Source organism: Sarcophilus harrisii, chromosome 2 (assembly GCF_902635505.1).
Source record: "Sarcophilus harrisii chromosome 2, mSarHar1.11, whole genome shotgun sequence".
In the NCBI taxonomy this organism is placed as follows: Eukaryota; Metazoa; Chordata; class Mammalia; order Dasyuromorphia; family Dasyuridae; genus Sarcophilus; species Sarcophilus harrisii.
Genome location: NC_045427.1, coordinates 222,027,504 through 222,047,330, shown reverse-complemented (window position 1 = coordinate 222,047,330; position 19,827 = coordinate 222,027,504). Strand labels below are relative to the sequence as shown.

Here is a 19,827-nt window from a genome sequence, read left to right as displayed (position 1 = left end):
TAATTTCAATGTTTTATCCATACTATATCATGTTGCTATCAGAACTGTACTTAATCATTCAATCAATCAATAAGTATTTAAGTGCCTACTATATTCCAGGTACTATGCTAGTCACAAGGGATTAAAAAAATACAGAGAAATAATCCTTTTCCTCAAGGAGCTTACATTAAAATGGGGGATACAATAAGTACATGTATATGTTTATAGCATAGATAGGATATATATATATATATATATAGCATATAATGTTATATACAATATTACAATATACAAATTATAATTCTCTAACAAAATTATATAATCATTATGATAATATATGTAGTATATCTCTAGCATAAAAAGTATATAAATAGTAATAATATATGTGGTATATAGTATATTTTTATTTGTAGCATAAAGTCAATAAATACAAATATATAAGGTAGTTTGGAAAAGAGACCACCAGCAGTTGGGGGGATCATGATTTATTTCTTGCAGTTGGGAATGCTTGAGCTTCATAAGAAGAAGGAAACCCCTATATGGCAGAGGTAACAGGACCATAGAGATAATTCAATCCAAACCTCCCAGTTTACATAGAAGAGTGACTTAGCCAGTTATACAAGTCAGATTCTATCTCCTAAATCATAACAATCACATGCAGAAACAACCTGAAATAATATATTTGCAATAACTCACATTTATATAAAATTTTAAGATTTGCAAAGCACTTTCTAAATATCATTACATGTATATATATATATATATATATATATATATATATATATATATAATTTTACAATTGTAGTTAACATTGGAAGATAAGTGCTATCATCATCCTCATTTTAAAGCTAGCAAAACTTAAACAGAACTTAAGGGATTTGTCCAGGATCACACAGCTAACGTGTAAGGCTGCATTTGAATTCAAATCTTTTTGAGTCCAGCATTCTATCCATTGTACTACCTCCCTGCCTCTGATCATAATATAAATAATATATTAATTCTAGAATATGAATGTTAACCCCGTTATGATATCCCCCAAATCAGAATTCTGTATTCTTATCTGAGGCAAAACTTTGAGTTAAAAAGGCTATAGCCTTGACTAAGGAGACTTTTCTTGGACTCTTAGAATATTAGTGATAGCATTAAGGTCTATTATTATGTTTATGAGTATTACAAAAGAAGCAAGTTCTTTCTCCCTTCTAGGCCTCAGATTCACCATTTATAAAAGGAAGTGGTTGGATTGGGTCATCTCTAAGGTCTTTTCAGCTCTGACATTCTTATAATTCTAGTTTCTAATTATTATTAATTCAACAGACATTTATTAAATACCTGTTATATGTAGAGCGCTGTTTTGTGAAGGGAATAAAGAGATGAATTAAATACAATCTGGATTCTTAAGGAATTAACAGTTAAGCAGAGAAAATAAGAAATGCTCTAATAAATGTGATGAATGCATGAGGAGTACACAGTTCTCCCAGTATCTAACCAAATTGTGAGGAGTCTTGAAGGAAATGCTAGACTGAGAAGTCTGAGAAGCTATGATGAGGACTTCTGGAATATGGGGAAAATGAATGAGGACTCTTCAAGGAGAGATCTGTGTAGAGAGAGACCCTAATGGATCATCTTGTAATGGGGAGACAGAAATTTCCATTCCCCTCCCAAGTATCTAAAGACCACTGAGATCAGATGAGAGAGATCATTTCTGGCTATGGGGAAGAAGGAAGCCCTTGTGAAAAATACTGCCTGATGGGTCAGTAAGCAGAAATGGTGAGGGAGGGGCAAATAGGAGGAAGCAATAAAGCAATAACTTTTCCTGAGCCTCCAGGGCCCATTCTCTGGTTCTCTGCCCACCAGACTCATCTTAGGAATGATGGTGACCACCTCCTTCTTGTCCATGTGGCTCAGCAACACAGCCTCCACTGCCATGATGCTCCCTATCGCCAACGCCATTCTGAAGAGTCTGTTTGGGGAGAAGGAGGCTGTAAAAGAGCTTGGCTGGGAGAATGAAGAGAATATGGGTGAGATGGGCAAAAGAGGATGTGGGCTGGGCTGGCTAGATTGTTGTGTATTCAGGTTGACAGATATTTATTCAATATTTACATGTGATGGCTCCTGTGCTAGATAAAGAACAATACAATCCCTGCCCTCAATAATCTTATATTTTGCCTAAGCTGGAGGGGTAGAGTGGTACAGGCAACGGGCAAGAAATACAGAGAAGTATACATACAAAATCGGGGATGGTGGGGACAAAAGGGAACTATACAAAATGCTCTGGAAAATTTGCAGAGGTTGAAAATGGTTTTATCTGGAAGGGAATCAGGGAAGATGAAACATAGTGGTGTTAGCTGAGTTGAACCTTAAGAATAATACTACTATAATAATAATAAATACTACTTATATTGCTGCTGCTACTACTATTACTTTTACTACTATTATAACTTCTGCTACTACTACTACCACGCTCCATTACTTCTCTTCCTCTTCCTCCTCCTCTTTCTTTTTCTTTCTTCTTTCTTTTTCTTTCTCCTCCTTTCTTTCTTCTCCTCCTCCTCCTTTCTTTCTTCTTCTCCTCCTCCTTTCTTTCTTTCTTTCTTTCTTCTTCTTCTTCTTCTTCTTCTTCTTCTTCTTCTTCTTCTTCTTCTTCTTCTTCTTCTTCTTCTTCTTCTTCTTCTTCTTCTCCTTCTACTACACTACTGCTACTTCTATTACCACTTCTACAACAACAACAACAACTACTACTATTATTGCTGCTACTGCTAACAGTGTAGCATGTTTATGCTTAATATGAGACATAGGGGGATAGAATTCATGAATACATGATTGAAAATCAATTTGCCATCTATTTCCAGTCTAATTTGGCTGGAATGGAGCATGAGTAAAAGGGATTAATGTAGCAGAGACCTGGAAATGGAACCAAATTGTGAGGAGTCTTGAAGGAAATGCTAGACTGAGAAGTCTGAAAAGCTATGATGAGGAATTCTGGGAAATGGGGAAAATGAAGGAGGACTCTTCAAGGAGAGATCTGTGTAGGGAGAGATCCTAATGAATCATCCTGTAATGGGGAGACAGAAATTCCCCTCCCCCTTCCAAGTATCTAAAGATCATTGATGGGGAGCAGGCATGGGACAAGGGATAGAGTGGGTCTGGCCCTTCCAGGACAGATAGGAAGGCTCTAGAATTCTGCCTTTATTGCTGAGTAGAGGCCACATTCTCCTTGCTAATGGATACAGTATAGAGAATAGTACTCTCCAATCAAGTATAGTCATGCTAGAGAGGGATGGACCACACTTCCAGACTTCCCAACCACCTAGAAGAGGCAAAGGTGAAGAAAGACATAATAATGGGTCCTTGGTTTTAGTATTCAAGAAGCTGGTTAAGGTGCTATAGACCAGCAGCAGTGTTATCAGAGGGTGGTGGCTGAGGTTAGGTGAAGAAGTTATGTCTGTGGCATGAGAAGAATTACAAGGAATGGAGGATCACTGCAGGATGGAAGTGTGTTACATAAGGCAAAAGTCTGCCTTAGTTATGGATCTTAGGAGCACAGAGAGAGAGCTGGGACTTCGAAGCCATTTTCCAGGCCCATCATTTTAAAGATGAAGAGAACTGAGGTCCAGGAAGGTTGGAATTCATATTTTGTCTTACATGTAGTAAGAGCAGTGTATATAGTATCTATAGTAGGAAGCCATAAGAATGTGGTCAGACTTGTGCCTTAGTAAGATTATTGGGAGTGACAATGAGAGGGAGAAATAGTAATAGTAATGCCTCCCCCAAAAAAAGAAGGAAAAGAAAGTTAATGGAATATTTATAATTCACAGAAGAAAGCAGATGGAAGTTCAAAAAGAGACTCATATAACCAGGAAATATTGAAATTACTGTTGTATTCGTTAAATTATATAAATGTTATATTATGTGTAATATGTTACTATATTAAATAATCTGCACAAAATTTAGTTTCATGATTTCATAATGCAATTCTTTTTCTGTTTTTTTTTTTTTTTGTATTTGGGGATAGTCATGATTGTTGATGTCCGTCAAATTCATAATAAAAAAAGAAAATTGAGGCCTTTTAAAGAAAAGAATTATTTTAGTAACTGGGTAGAATACAGTTTGGAAAGAGGAACCTTAGATAAAACTTTTTTAAAAAAGTAAATTTTTATTGATGTCTTTTTTGTATCACCATGGTTTATTTACTCCAGTATCTTTCTTTCTTCGTATCAGAGAGATATTTCACATAACAAAGAGTAGTTTTTAAGACAAAAACAAAACAAGACAAAACAAAGGAGCAAGAAATAACCAGCATAATTGATTAATACATTGAAAAAAATCTAATGTAATGGCCAACCCTTGTGGATCTCCTATCTCTTCTAAAGACTGGAGTACAAACAACTCCTTTTTCTTTTTGAGCATTCTTGTTCTTTATCATTTTGTTATTTACTTTTGATTTTTGTGTGTGGAAATGTATATAGTTCTTTCCATTTACCTTGTTGTAATCATTGTGTATGCTGTTTTCTTGGTACTTCATTTTGCTTCAGTTCATATAGTTCTTCCCATAGTTCTCTAAATTAATGACTTTCATCATTTCTTTCAGGCTGGTAATATTTCATCCCATTCAGGTACCATAATGTGTTCAGCCATTCCTCTATCAACATTGTTTACAATTCTTTTGCTATTGTAAAAGCTAAGGACACAAGTAAACTCTTAAAACAGTCCAAGTGAATCTGAATGGGGGTAGAAAAGTGGCAGTTTGAGTAGAAAGGGAGTTGAATGGGAAAGATGTGAATGTATAATCAATCGGACTTGGCAAGTGGGGAATGAAGGAGGCCAAGAATCAAGAATCAAGACATCCAGGTTTCAAGTCTGAGTGCCTTCAAGAATGTTGAGACCATTACGCAGCACAGAGAAGTTTGAAGGGGGAACATATTGAGAGGAGTAAGCTAGCAAGTTCAGTTCTGTATAAGTTGAGTTTGAGATGCTGTTGGGATGTCCTCATGAAGATGTTCACTAGGCAGTTGAAAGTGGAAGACTGGCATTCAGGGAGAGGTTAGAGCTGGATCTATAGATCTGGGAGTCGTCTCTGCATAGAGATGATCATTGAATCCATGAGAGGTAGGTGAGAGAGTGGAAAGAGACATAAAAGGGCTAAAAACAGAAGCCTCAAGCATGCTTTAGGGATGCAGTCAAGAGAGAAGAAACAATGAGAGATTTAGAATGATTAGCTAAAGAACCAGAAGAGTACTTTTGGTAAGGGGAGTATCTCCAGAAGGAAGAAATGAGTGGCTGTATCAAATGTGGCAGAAAGATTGAAGGAGAATGAGGACTAAGAAAAGCTATCTGCTTTTACTATGAAGTTGTCATCAATTTAGTCCTTGACAAGCATTTATTAAGTATTTACTATGTACCAGGTACTATGCTAAACCTTGGGAATGCAAATACAAAGAAATCCTTGCCCTCAAAGATCTTACATTCTAATGGGGGAAGAAAATACATCAAAAGGAGTTGAAAAGCAATGGGAGAGGGAGTCCGGGACAGGAGGTGTCCACTTGGGAATATGGTAAAGAAAGTTTAGGTGTGAGAAGCATAGATTGGAAAAGAATGAAGATATAACTGGCCAGGACATACTCCTTAAAAATGGAGAGTCTGAGAGGAACCAACAACTATTCAAGGAAGGAAGCTTCAGGAACCATTGAGAGAGCAGTTTCAGTAGAATTACAAAAGAGGATACTAGACTTCAAGTAGTTTAAGAGTAAATAAGTGGTAAAGAACTGGAGATGGTCAAGAATAATTATTCTTTCTGAGAGTTTGGCAGTAAAAGGAAGGCTGAAAATTTGAGGAGATAAATAAGGTCAAGGGAAAATTTTTTTAAGGTGAGGGAGACCTGGAACTGTCTGCAAATAGTGCATAAAGAGTCACTAAATAGGGAGAGAATGAAAAAGAGATGGGGAATGATTAATAGGTCAAAGAGATAGGAAGGTATGGGATTATGAGTACAAAGGAGAGATTCTAATCTAGGAAAGAAGGGCCACTTGATCCTCTGATTCTAGAGCAAAGGAGAAGAGGAGGGATGAAGATGTATAAAAAAAAAGTGTGGAGAAGTGATGACGGAGCTCAAAATGGATGGTCTCAATCATAGCAAAGTAGGATATGAGAAATGTGAAGGAGAGAGCATAGGGAGTGTGTAGGTAGGTGGGTGTTTGTGTACATTTGGATGGTTGGTAACAGTCAACAGAGTACTGGAAATACTATTTCAACAAGTGATGGGATCAGAGGGCAATCTACAGATCTGGGTGTAATAGGTCAAAGATAGAGGCAGGAAGAGAAGAGTCAGTTAATCCTATGGCAAAGAGAGACTACCCTTTACCCTATTTTTTTTAGCCCATATGAGGCAATTTAGAGTAATTTGGAATAGAATTGATTTAGGAATCACAAGAAACCTAACTTAAAATCCTTGTTTCAATACTTAGCTATGTCACTATTGGCAAGTCACTTAAAACTTCCTCCAGCCTCTGTTTGCTCACCTGAAAATGGAGTTAATTATATTCAAACTTCTTACTTCCAAGGTTATCATGAGGAAAACATTTTGTGATCCACAAAGTGCTTTGGGAATGTGAGCCATAGTTCTTTTTAGGGACCAAGTGGAGAATGCTGACAGTGTGGAATGAATAGACTTTATAGGGTCATAGATATTTTTGAAGGCCATAAAATGCTGTCGTCTCATTTTACAGATGAGAAAACTGAGGCCAGATAGACTAAATGGTTTGTCCAGTGTCTCACAACCAATACATTTCTGAGGCAAGATTTAAACTGTGGTCTTTCTAATACCAAGTTCAAGGCTCTGTTCACTAAACCACGTTGACTGTTGGTTGGCTAGATCCAGAACTATGGCAAAAGGTAAGGAATGAAACCTATGGGCATTCTTAAACCCTTAAATGGTGCAGTTAACCTCTCAGAGCACCTAAGTTCAAATCCTGTCTTAGACACTAGCAGAGTAGCCTTTTTGCCTTAAGTTTTCTCATCTATCAAATAGAAATAATTACATCTACCTCAAAGGGTTATTGTAAGGGATCAAATAAATTAACGTAGGTAAAATGCTTTGAGAATCTTAAAGTGTTTTGTAAATTCTAATTACTATTATTCTTAAAAGTCAGTTATAGTAAAGTAACAATCTAAGAGCTGATTCAATTGCATTTCATTTAAAAAAGATATGATAGTGGTGAGTGATCAAGAAACCTCAACTAAATCAACAACATGGCAATGCTTCCAGAAAAAGTTAATGTACCATAGGCCACATGAGCTATCTGGTGTTTAGATAAAGGAATAGATTCACCTCATTGGGCTCTGTACAGATGTTCCTATGTCTACGTAGCATCATGTCCAGTCTTGAGTGCCACATTCAGCCATGAATATGAGTATGTCCACAGGAGAGAGCAACTCACAGAATGAGGGATCAAGAAATCATCTATGTTACATGGGGAACAGTGGAGGATATTACCCCGTCACTGAACCTAGAAAAAGAAGTCCTTAAGGAAGCCATTATCACAGTCTTTATGGAATCAGAACTTAAAGTTAGAAGGGACCTTAGATATTAGATGATCCAAGGGTTGTTTGTGTCATGGACCCCTTTGACTGTGTGGATGGACTCCTTTTCAGAATAAGGTATATAAAGAATAGTGGAAATAAAAACATCATTTCCCCCTCCTCCAAGCTCAGGGACCTACTGCTATCTTTTTAAAGAGATCTTTCTTTGATTGTGACTGAAATCTGTCTTCTGGTAACTCTCTCTCCCTCCCAACTCTTCTCCAAATGAGCAGCCACATACAAACCGCACTTTGGATGCAGGGAGAAGACAGTGTTAGGAGAGACTTTGTTCACCTTGCCTTTTCCTCGTGGTCTTTCCAAGCCTGGGGGCAAAGGGGAGAAGCAGGGATGTGAGGCTGAGTAAATGGTTAAGAGAGGGCAACACCTTTGCTCTAGCTCAACTTGTTAACAGGGAAGGGTTCTTTTGCAGGATCAGGAGACTTGGGCTTTTGGCTGTCAGCAAAGCAACCCATGTGCTCCTTTGTTCAGTAGAGTGTGACAAAGATTCAGCGAACCTCCATCACCACCACTTCCACTCCCAGTGACTCATTGCTCCCCCCTCCCCCAGTGTCCATGGTTTCCACTGGCACTTTGCCATAATACCTTTTACATTGCTGGCCCCTGCTAATTGCTTGTTAGATTGAATTGAAAGCCAGTCCTCTGAGTAGGATCACAACGGCTTACATTTCTATAGTAATCTATATCTATATCCATTATATATACATACATATATACACATGTATGTATACATTATACACACACACACACACACACACACACATCTATCTGTATATCTTTACAAAATTTACAAAGTCTTTCCAAATAACAACTTCTTACAATAAGGTAATACAAATGTTATCTCCATTTTAAAGATGGAAAATTGAGGGAAACTAAAAATCAGAGAGATGAAATGCTTTATCCTAGGTCATAAAACTATGAAGTGTCTTATTAGGACTTGAAACCAAGTCTCCTCACTCCAAGTCTAGTACATCAAGTTTCTTTTCAAATAAAAGAGGTATCCTTAGTGAGTAGAGTTGTCTTCAGTTGATTGTTATCGTTTAACTCTTTCTCTAAGGCTTATGGAATTCTTACACATAAAAGGAGCATGACTCATAGATATTCTATGAGTATCTATTGGTAGATACTCTAATAATTTCTTGATCCTCACCTTTCCTCTATCAGAAATTTTTACTCTGATCACCATTTCCCTCTCCAGTACATATCAGTGGTCATAAGACTTCAGGGAATCCAATATTTCTCTTTTGGTCCAAATGTAAGCTGGACATGGAAGGTGCAGAATAAATTATTGAATTAAAGAGAAGCTGCATTCCTAAAATGAGAGACAGTTCATTTGGGAAGAGCTCTGAGCTCAAGTCAGAAGATCTGGGTACTAGTCTTATCATTGAAACTTCTTAGCTGTATGACTAAGGGTATTATAGTTACTTCTAAACTTCTTGGAAACTCAATTTCCTCATGTATACATTGGGGACAATTATACTAGCACTCTACCTCACAATGCTATTGTGTGGAAAATACTTTGTAAACTTGAAGAGGCTAGAAAAATATAAGCTATTTTTTATTATTACATATATACACATATAATATATACATATATTTATAGAATAAAAACACATATACATACACACATTGTGTGTGTATGTGTATATCTATATGGTGAGAGGTAACTGGATTTTTTAGTGCCTTATCATAGGATTAACTCTTATTGAACTTGTAGTCTATTAAAACCCCAGATTTTTCTCACATGAACACCAACAACCTATTGACTTATTTCGAAAAAGTATTATCTGTGTTTTATTGGATTTTAGTTTATTTTTCTTAATTATTCCCCAATTACATTTTAACCTGGATAGTACTCAGGAGCATTGTGAGGCCATGTTTTTGAAAATTCTGATGTTATAGATAGAGTATGAGTCTCAGAGTAGGAATGACATGGATTCAAATCCTGTCTATGACTATCTAGGTGGCCCTATACCATTCATTTAACCTCAGAGTGGCCTAGGTAATATTCTAAGATTCTAGTTGCTAATCTGCCTCAATGAAGGGAATTTTCCTTACTAAGAGCTCCTATACCTACAAAAACATAACACACCAGAGGGAAAAAAAGGTATGACATATCTGTGTATGTGTGTTGATTATAGGTCACTGTCAAGTTTGGAGAAAGGACAGATTTGGTTGGGGGTGAAAAGTAACACCTATATTTTATTGTTCCTCATTGGGAAGATTGAAAATCACTGAGTCATGGCATTGCTCTTTCTAAAAGTGACAAGTTGATAGAGACTGAATATAAAGCAACATATTCTATATTCATTTTTTTTCTTTTTCTGCTGTTATTTTTTTCTTGTAGTTTTCACCCTTTTGTTCTGATTTTTCTCTCCCAACATGATTCATAAAAAAATGTGTATTAAAAATTAATGTATATGTATAACCAGGAAAAAATAAAACATAAAAGTAAAAAAAGTGACAAGTTGAAATCTAAGCTTACTACCTGGGGGAGAGGAGCATAGGATAATACCCAGTCCCATAGAGTATTTTACAGATTAGCTAGCTGTCATTCAGTCAAAAGAATCATTTGTATCTTATTAGAAAATTGCAATAGTACAATTAGAAAAGGCCTTACACATCATCTAATCCAGTTCCCTAAATTTGAAGTAGAGAAAATCAATATTCATAGGAAAGAAGCTATTTTCCCCAGGTTAGTAAGTAGTATTTCAATCAATTCATTGTGTGTTTATTATGAGACACTCAAGTGGCATAGTGAATAGAGCACTAATCTGGAGTCAGGAAAACCTAAATTCAAATACAACTTCAGATACTTGCTGTGTGACCCTGGGTAAGTCACTTAATCACTTAACTTTAAAACTCTCTGTAGGCCTCATTTTCCCCAACTGTAAAATGAAGACAATAGCAGCATCTAATTTCCAGGGTTGTTGTAGGAATCAAATTAGATAATATCTGTAGAGCACATAGCATAATACTTAGCAAATAGTAGACAATAATTAGACAAAGTTTTTTCATCTTTACTTAAATGCTACATAGGTACTAGTTATGAGAAGCATTATACTGGGATTAGAGCCTACAGCTCCAGATTCTTATTGTTTTGTTCTCTACATTACCCCATAAAATTCCAGCCCCCTCAACCCTCCCACAATATGGAGATAAAAAGATTAATAAGATACTGATCACTGTTCTCAGGGAACTTTCATTATAGTTTGGGAGGTGGGATATATAGTAGAGGGTAGATAAAGTCTGCAATCAATTAATGTAATAGCTACACTTGATATCTAGTCTAGTCCTGAAAATGTTTTAGAAAACAGTATTAAAAGGATAGTTTATGAGCACTTAGAAAGAGGAGCAATGATCACTACATTTTTTGCTACATCAGATGTCAGTTGTGGTCAATTAATTAGCTTTGTTTAATTTGCTTAATTACTTTTCTCTTCTTTCTTTTTTCATCTTTGTCTTGAGGGATGATTTACTGGATAAAAAAGGGGGCAAGATATGGTTAGAAATTAATGAGATATAAAAATAAAGTCTGACAAAAATCAAATTTTAAAAAGATAAGAAAAACTGTTTAAAAATGTTAGATTAAATTTATATTTTAATGTATTTAACATCTACTGGTCATCCTGCCATCTAGGGGAGGGGGAGGGGGGTAAGAGGTGAAAAATTGGAACAAGAGGTTTGGCAATTGTTAATGCTGTAAAGTTACCCATGCATATAACCTGTAAATAAAAGGCTATTAAATTAAAAAATAAAATAAATTTTAAAAAAATTAGATTAATTTCATTTCCTCTTTTGATGGGTTATTAGACTGGTAGATCAAGAAAATGATGAAAATATAATTCTTAAATTTTAGCAATGCACTAGACAGAATTTCATACTAATAAAAAAGAGATAGGGATTGATGTTAATATAATAATTATGTGAATTGGAAGCTGGGTTAAATGACTGATCTCAAAACATGGCCAATTTAAATTTGATGAAAATCTCCAGTGGAGTGTCCCAGGGATCTGTCCTTGATCTTGGGCTGTTCAACATTTTTCATGACTTGTTTATCAAATCTGTAAATGAAATAGAGAGATAATTAGCACATTAGATGACATAGGATCCAAAGAGAACTTGATTGACTAGAATGATGGGATGAATTAAATAAGATAAAATTATTAACAGTTAAAGAGAAGGTATAAATTTGAATTCTTAAAAACCGACCTCACAAAAAATGCTAACTTTTTGAGTGCCTTGTCACATTACTAACTTCTACCAAACTTGTGGTCAACTAAGCATCCTGATCTTTCTCACATAAACAATAATAATTTCTTCTCTGACTTAGTGGATTGCCACGTTAACATAAGTCAATACTGTAATATGGCAATCAAAACCTAAGGTTTAGGAAAAACCCAGTATCCAAAACAAGGGTATTAAGCATCCTGCTGTACTCTGTACTCAAACAATATCTGTCATTCTCTGCTTAGTTCTGGGCACCCCATTTTAAATATAGTCAATCAGGAGAATGTGCTATATGAGGATAACTTTGAAGAACTGGGGATTTGTAGCCTAAAGAAGATTTAGGAGATAGGATACAGCTTTAGGTATTTGGAGGATTATCTTGTGAGAGAGGAAATAAACCTGCCCCAGAAGAGCACAAACAACAATGTATGCAATCTAATGTGAGACAGATTTTGAATTAATGTAAGAATGAAGTTTTGTAACCAGTTAAGGTGATACCAAGAATTCCATTGAATGGATTGACTAGATAAGTAATAATCTCCCCATCAATGGAAGAATTCTAGTGGAAACTAGAAGAGCTGCTATAATGGGAGTTCCTATCCCGGGTAAGAGATTGGACTGTATGTCCCATGAGCTCTGAGATCCTGTAGTTCCCAAGCTCAGAGGCAAAGAGTATAGGTAGAAATGTGGAGTTATGGATACATGGAGGGGATAGGAGCCTCAACTGATCTTGCTCCACCTGCTACTAGTTTGGGATGCTTGGCTGCCCTGCCAGCCCAGAGAAGGACAGGGCAGAGTTCCTTCTGTCCTGTGGTAGAACTGAGGAGGTGACTTTAGCCACACAAGATGTGTTATTAACTCTCATTTCCTCATGTAACAGTGACCTCAGCACTGTTCTCTCTCCTTGTCACGTAAACAAATCTCTTTGGAATTTAACTAAATTCATGGTGTCCTCTTTCCTTCCCTTCTTTTCCCTTTTTTCCTGCTCCTGAGAGTTAACTGACCCACTTAGCACCTCAGACCTTAGGGAATGAGGTCAAAGATATTTTTCCCATCAGGCTATTATACTCAGTGGTTCTAACGACAACAACGTTTAAATTTTACAAAGGTGTTTTCTCACAACAATCCTGTAGGTAGGTAGATGACCTTCTAGTTGCTTTTTAGAAAGAATGGAGCCGGAAATGAAGGGTATGATTGGATGTTTTCCAAGAATTCATCGTATTTGACAGACTATATTCCTATTTTCATATAGAATAGATGACAGCCAGTCATGTTATCTCAGGCACACTAAGAGTCCCCTTCATGATTCTTGATGCCAGAAATTCCTTTATGGGACATAGATTAGACTAAAACTGAAAATCCTCCTGAAAGATGGAAGTAGAGATGGAAATTCCTCTGGACTAAAATTTGAATGACTAATGCCAGATCCTCTTTTAAGAGTGGGTTTTGGTCATCAGGAACTGGATAGCATTCTGGGAGGCTGGCTTTGAACCAGTATTAGAGTCTCATTGTTTCTAAGAGAATAAGGGGTTGGGTAATTACTTTGTTAATCCCCTATTCCTCTCAGTCTATGATTTTTTCCGGGAAACCTTGTAAAGGAGAAGATTGCCTATGGCTTTGTTATCCTATTTATGTGTAGGACAGTTTTAAGTAGGTTTGCAGATAACTACTGGACTAGGGTCAGTTCTAACTCTAAGTAGGCAGGTAAGATAGAAGGGTGAATGCTGATTTTGCACTGGACCAGCCTGAATCCTTGGTGGGAGGGCAAGCTGTCCCAACTCTGATAGAACAGTTCAGTCTCTCTTGATTAAACTGCCTTCCATAATTGAAAGATGACCTGCTTTTTATTTTCCAGCTGCTGTCCAAAGAAATGGCCTGTGCACTGTCCCCACTGAGATGCAGTTTCTGGCCAGCACAGAGGAGTGAGTCCTTGACTAAACTTGTATTAGGGTTGGGGTGTCTCTTTTACATAAGAAATAGTTCTCTATTGGGATATGATTTGATAGGTAAAAAGAAGACTCTTGCTCCCCTCAAAAAAATTTTCCCCTCTTCCATCAGCCAGACATGGTATCTAAAATTCCACCATAGAATGACAGGATGTCATAGCTGGAAAGAACCTTAGAGCATGATGTTAGAATAGTCCCTGATAAAGCTTTAGAACATAGAGCATTAGAACTTGATGGGGCTTTAGAACATTGAAGTCAGAACTGGATGGGATCTTAGAGCATTGAAAATCGGAGTTGGAAGGGACCTTAAAGATTATCTAGACAAACTCCTTCACTTTACAGGTGGATAAATGTGATCTAGAAAGGGGAAATGATTTGTCCAAGATACGCAATGATTTCATGGCCAAGTAGCTCTTAAACTTAGTACAACCTTCCCAGCACAGGCTGGATAAATTCCTAGGAGAGGGTTCAATTTAGCAAATATTTCTAGAGCTTCTGCTTGCACCAGGTCCCATGCTAGATTTGCAGAGCTAGGAAATCCAATAAGATCCTAAGTGAGTCCTCAAGTTGTCCACAAGTGAAGGAAAGTGGACACGTAAGTAACTATAATTCAAGACAAAATGGTATGGAAAGTGGACACGTAAGTAACTATAATTCAAGATGAAATGGTATAAGTGCTTAAGAGAGGTGTCCCCAAGATACTGTGAGAATTCCAAAGTAGAAGAAACATTTCCAAGGTGAAGGAATCAGAGAAAACTTGAGGTAGGTGACGGGGGGGGGGGGGGGGGATTTGAATTGGGCCTTCAAGGATGTATGAGTTTTCAATAGGCAGTCTAGCCCAGTGGCAGGTGGGTAGGGCAGAGAGGGATTGAAGGGAGCAATGGGCATTCCAGGTCATGGATGATAGAAAGGATAATGACTTTATGAGCACTGATTAGCTGTAGAATGAAGTTGTATAGAGAAAATCAGTGAAAGATGAGGCTATAAAAGTCTAGATTGTACAGGATCTTGAAAGATAGGATTGAAAGTTTAATCCATTAGAATGAAATTTTTTTGAGAGCAAAGATAATTTTGTTCTTTATATTTTTATCCTCAACACCTATAGTGCCTGGCATAGTAAATGCTTAATAATTATTTATGGACAGTGACTTGAGAGGAAATTTGGAGTCACTGAAAGTTTCTGAGCAGAGGAGTGAATGATCAGGAGTGAAGGAAGAAATAAGCACCAGAAATATGGATATTAGGCCACTAGGATTTATCCAGTTTCAAAAACACTATAGGTCTCTCTATTCCTCTAAAAGTGGGAAAAGATACAGATTCTCTCTAAGTTCTGATTCCAGGGAAGCCTGAGGGAAGTGTCCCTATAATACAAAGCAGCTCCAGGTCTTCCCTCCCTCCCTCCCTCCCTTCCTCTCTTCCTTCCTTCCTTCTTTCTCTTCTTCCCTTTCTCCTTCCTTCCTTCCTTCTTTCCTTCCTTCCTTCCCTCCTTCCTTCCTTCCTTCCTTCCTTCCGTTCTTCCTTCCTTCCTTCCTTCTTTCCCTTCTTCCCTTTCTCCTTCCTTCCTTCCATTCTTTCTTCCTTCCTTCCTTCCCTTCTTCCTTCCCTCCTTCCTTCCTTCCTTTCTTTCTTCCTTCCTTCCCTTCCTTCTTTTCTTCTTTCCTTCCTTCTTCCCTCCCTCTCTTCCTTCTCATGGCTCAAAAAGCCTTTTCTCATTGGGCAGACAAATTTCATATAGCTTTGTGGATTTCTAAAGAGGAGATCAGGGTTCTAAGCATCCCAACAGCGCTCTGAACAGCTTCTCCTTTGACAATGTTTAAAGCAAAGGCCTACCAGAAGAGGTGGAGGCCCCACCAGAGATGGCAACTGCCACAAAAGAAGAGGTGGAGTACCGAAGAAACATCTGGAAGGGCTTTCTCATCTCCATCCCGTACGCAGCCAGCATTGGTGGTACCGCTACCCTCACTGGCACTGCTCCCAACCTCATCCTGCTGGGCCAGCTGAAGAGGTACAGGGTAGGGACATATGCCTAGTTCTGCAATTTCTCCTTTCTCTCCTCTCAGGCCACACTGTGAGCTTTGGGGAACCTTTATAATAAGATCTGATAGTCCTCTTTGAGAACAAAGGTCAAATAAAAACAGCTCAATGCAAGCAACCAATTAGACTCGTCTAGAAATATTCTTGACCCTTTTCCTGTTATTTTCCTCTGAGAACTGTGGGACTGGGGATGGAAGGATGTGAGTGAATTCTGTCTCTAAAATTTGTCCTGCTCACTCCCAGAGAGCTGAACTGGGGATGTGATGGGGTGGCTGGTGAGAGGGAAGGAAGAAGGTACCTAGAGACCGATTTTGGATCAATAGGAAGGAGAAGTTCATAATTAGAGGTATCCCAAAGTGGAACGAGCTGCTTCGGTGGGTAGTGATCTCCTCATCCATGGGGTTTTTCAAGCAAAGGCTGGTGATAATTTTCTGGCCATATTGTAAAGAGGATTCCTACTCAGATTCAGGCTGGATTAACTGCCTTCTGAGGTCCTTTTAAGCTTTGAGTTTCTATGATCCTATGATTTATGAGATATTTAATAAACTAACTGATTGTCCTTTCCCACTCTGGGCCTCAGTGTCCTTATCTGTTAAAATGGGGCTAATAATCCATGTTCTTCCTGCCTCATGTGAAGACCAAATCTTAGGCTCCTAGAATTTCAAAACTCAAAGGAACCCCAAAGAACTCTGGTCCAAATTGCACCTGAGTAGGAATAATGTGTACAATGCTCCAGCAAGTGGTCATCCGGTCAAAAGGAACTTGTTGCCTCCCAGGGCAACCAGTTCTACATAGGGAAGCTCTTGTTGCTAAGACATTTTTTTCCTAATGTGGAGAAATGAGTCAAAGATATGGATAAATCATTTAAACTGTAGAGTGCGGTGTAAGCATTAACAGAATAATGGGATGCAGAGCTGGAATAGAAGTCAGAGCGTACCTAGTTCAACCCCACTCCCATTCTACAGATAGTGAAACTTAAACCCCTAGAAGAAAAATGACTTCCCCAAAGTCAAATAAGTACTGTTTGAATTGGGATTTGAACCATTTGAATGTCATGTTTGGGAAAAATTTTAGTGGTCATCTAGCTTCTCCTTTTGTAGATAAGGAAAATGAAGCCCAGAATGAAGAAGATAGCTAATACATATATTTTTGTCATTGTTTATAGGCAAGAGTTTGGGATCCCTTTCAGTTATGCAGGGATTCCCAACCTTTTTTGGTCCCTACTCCTTAGATTTTCAATAAATCTTCTCATAATCTCCATCAAATATAAAAGGACACCAATTCTAGCATTTGCCATGCATGTACACCTAAAACATAAAATTAGAGATTAATTTATAATTACAGATAATACAATTATTGATCAAATAGATCTCTTCTACCCCTTGGCAAGCTTCTCATACCCCATGGGAGTCTATGTACACAGAATGGGGAATCCTTACAGCACTATAGGGAATAATATAATAATCAAAATATAATGATACATCATATTAGAATATAATGATAATTTTAATAATATATAATAATAGCTAGCATTTATATAGCATCTACTAGGATTACACAGCTAAGAAGTGTCTGAGGCTATATTTGAACTCAGGTCTTCTTAACTCCAGGCCCAAGGTTTTGTTCACTTGACCACCAAAGACAGATGAAGGCTTCACCACATAAAATGGGCAATCTGGGTCTTGTGGAATAAACTTGGGAGAAAACAGAAACCTCAGATTTCTGCCATAAAGAGATCAGGATGGTGGGGTAGGGCAGGACATCTTTCTTCCCAGATGGCCTCAGGGGAACCTCCAACTTCCCTGCTCTGCCTCCCTTACTTTTACCCTGGAGTTGCCTGCCCTGATCTCACTGAGCTCTCTCCTCTCTCACTTTTCCCTCTCCCTCTCTCTTATAGTTTTTTCCCACAGTGTGATGTGGTAAACTTTGGGTCCTGGTTTGTATTTGCCTTCCCCCTCATGCTGCTTTTCCTGCTCACTGGCTGGCTGTGGATCTCCTTCTTGTATGGCGGCATCAACATAAGGTATTTATTCCTGGCCAAGAGGTTTTTCTTGGGCTCCAATCCCCTATGCTTCTCCTTTCCTGAATGAATTTGGGTGAGTCCCTTAACCTGGGGATGGGGATGCTGGAGTGAAAAAGGCAATTTCTTTTTTTAATCTTTAAAATAAGAGAGTTGGGGCAGCTAGGTGGCCCAGTAGATGGAACACCAATCCTGGAGTCAGGAGGACCTGAGATGAAATCTGGCCTCAGATACTCAATACTTCCTAATTGTGTGACCCTGGGCAAATCCCTTAACCCCAATCACCTCAGCAAAAGGCAAACAAATAAACAAACAAACAAATAAATAAGAGGGTTGTACTAGATGATTTTTGAACTCCTTTCTAGCTCCCAAGCCATGATCTTTTGATCCTGGGTTCAAATCCTCAGACATTTATGTACATGCTTTTTTTCTTTTCTTTTCTTTTTTTCCCTCTTCTTTTCTTTTATTCTCTTTTCTTTGCTTTTCTTTCCTTTTTCTCTTCGCTTTCCTCTATCTATAGAGTGTTCTACCTTTTTCTACAGGTATTCTGCCCAATGGAATGTTCATTTTGATCCCTGAAACCTCCCAAGATATCTTGGAATTTAAGGGCTACATCACTTTCTTAAGGACCATGCCCTAAACCCAAGTCCCTCTGGCTTTTGTTGATTGGTCATTGTTTGGGCCCTGATTGATTCAGAGTGCTAATAGCAATTATTTCTGTTTGGGTCAGAAACCCTGAGTCTTCCCTTCCCAGATTGATATTTTTTCCTTTTTTTCTTTTTTTGATTAGGTAAAAGAGGCTAATCTCTGTCTATTTCTTACTTACCATTAATCACTGAATGGCAGTTGCCTCAATCAAACTGAGACTGGAGTAAAGACCTTAGTTTAAAAAGGCCAAAATCTCCCATTAGCATCCAGAGTCATCTCTAATTGTCCTGATATATCTGGCTACTGGACCCAGATGGCTCTGGAGGGGAAAGTGAGGCAGGTGACTTTGCCCAGCCCTCCCTCATGTAAATCCAATTCATTTGCATGTCACAGTATCACCTCCCTGATGTTATGATCTTTGAGAACAAAGGACAAACAACAACAACAAAGTACACACTCATGTAGAAATGGCCAAGTCACATGATCCCTGTGAGCCTCAGTTTCCTCATCTGTAAAATGAACATAACAATAGCACTGATCTCTTAGTGTTGTTTTGAGGATCCAAATGAAGTAACATATAAAGCGCTTTTCAAAACCTGAAGTACTATATGAATGCCATTATTCTACCATCAAACACACTCTATGATAGGTTGAGAAGCAAGAGGGTATATAGTAGAAAGAACATAAGCCTGAGTATCATAAGGCATGAGTTCAAGTCCTGGTTCTGCTATTTTCTAACTGTGTATTCCTGGACAGGTCACTTCTCTCTTTATTCCTCAGGTCCTCATATATTAAATGAGGCTAAATATATCCTGCTCATTTCATTGGATTGATGAGATAAAAGGGATTTTGTAAATAAACAAAAACAGAAAATGATCTGTTATGACAGTATGGCATAATAGAAGGAGCCATGGAGCAGAAGTCAGGAGACCGGAGTTCTCACCCCATTTCTGCCCCTAATTTGCTGTGTGTCCCTGGGCAAGTTACGTTACCCTTGATGACTGTTTCCTCACCTGTAAAATGAAGTGGTTGAATTTAATGATTACAAAGTCATCATCCAACTCTAACTGTTTGTGTTCTGAAGTTGCATCTAGCTCTGATGTTTTGTGGATTGACAATAATTACTAATGTTCTATTAATTTGTTTTACATTGCCTTCACTTCTTAGTTTTAACATTTTGTGTTCTAAGGTTCCTTTTCTATAATACTTCATGGGCTTCATAGATACCAGATGTTCAGGCCAAGGAGATACCTTTGCTTATGAGAAAGTATGAGATGCCTTCTCCATTCAGGAAGGTATACACCATGCCAAGGTCCAAAAGTGTCAATATACTTTTCTTCAACAGAATCATTGCCTTAAATCAAACCAATACACAAA

At 37.8% G+C, this 19,827-nt stretch overlaps 1 protein-coding gene across 2 annotated transcripts in view; it reads left to right on the top strand.

Annotated features, from left to right (window-relative positions):
• The window catches only part of SLC13A3 (solute carrier family 13 member 3), a 76,728-nt gene that overhangs the window by 32,153 nt on the left and 24,748 nt on the right, over positions 1-19,827 (top strand). For both annotated transcript variants that reach the window (XM_031951571.1, XM_031951570.1), the window contains exons 3-6: positions 1,834-1,997; positions 13,658-13,724; positions 15,568-15,753; positions 17,680-17,805. In XM_031951571.1, coding sequence (XP_031807431.1) covers positions 1,834-1,997; positions 13,658-13,724; positions 15,568-15,753; positions 17,680-17,805 — 543 coding nt within the window. The remainder of the gene's footprint in view (positions 1-1,833; positions 1,998-13,657; positions 13,725-15,567; positions 15,754-17,679; positions 17,806-19,827) is intronic.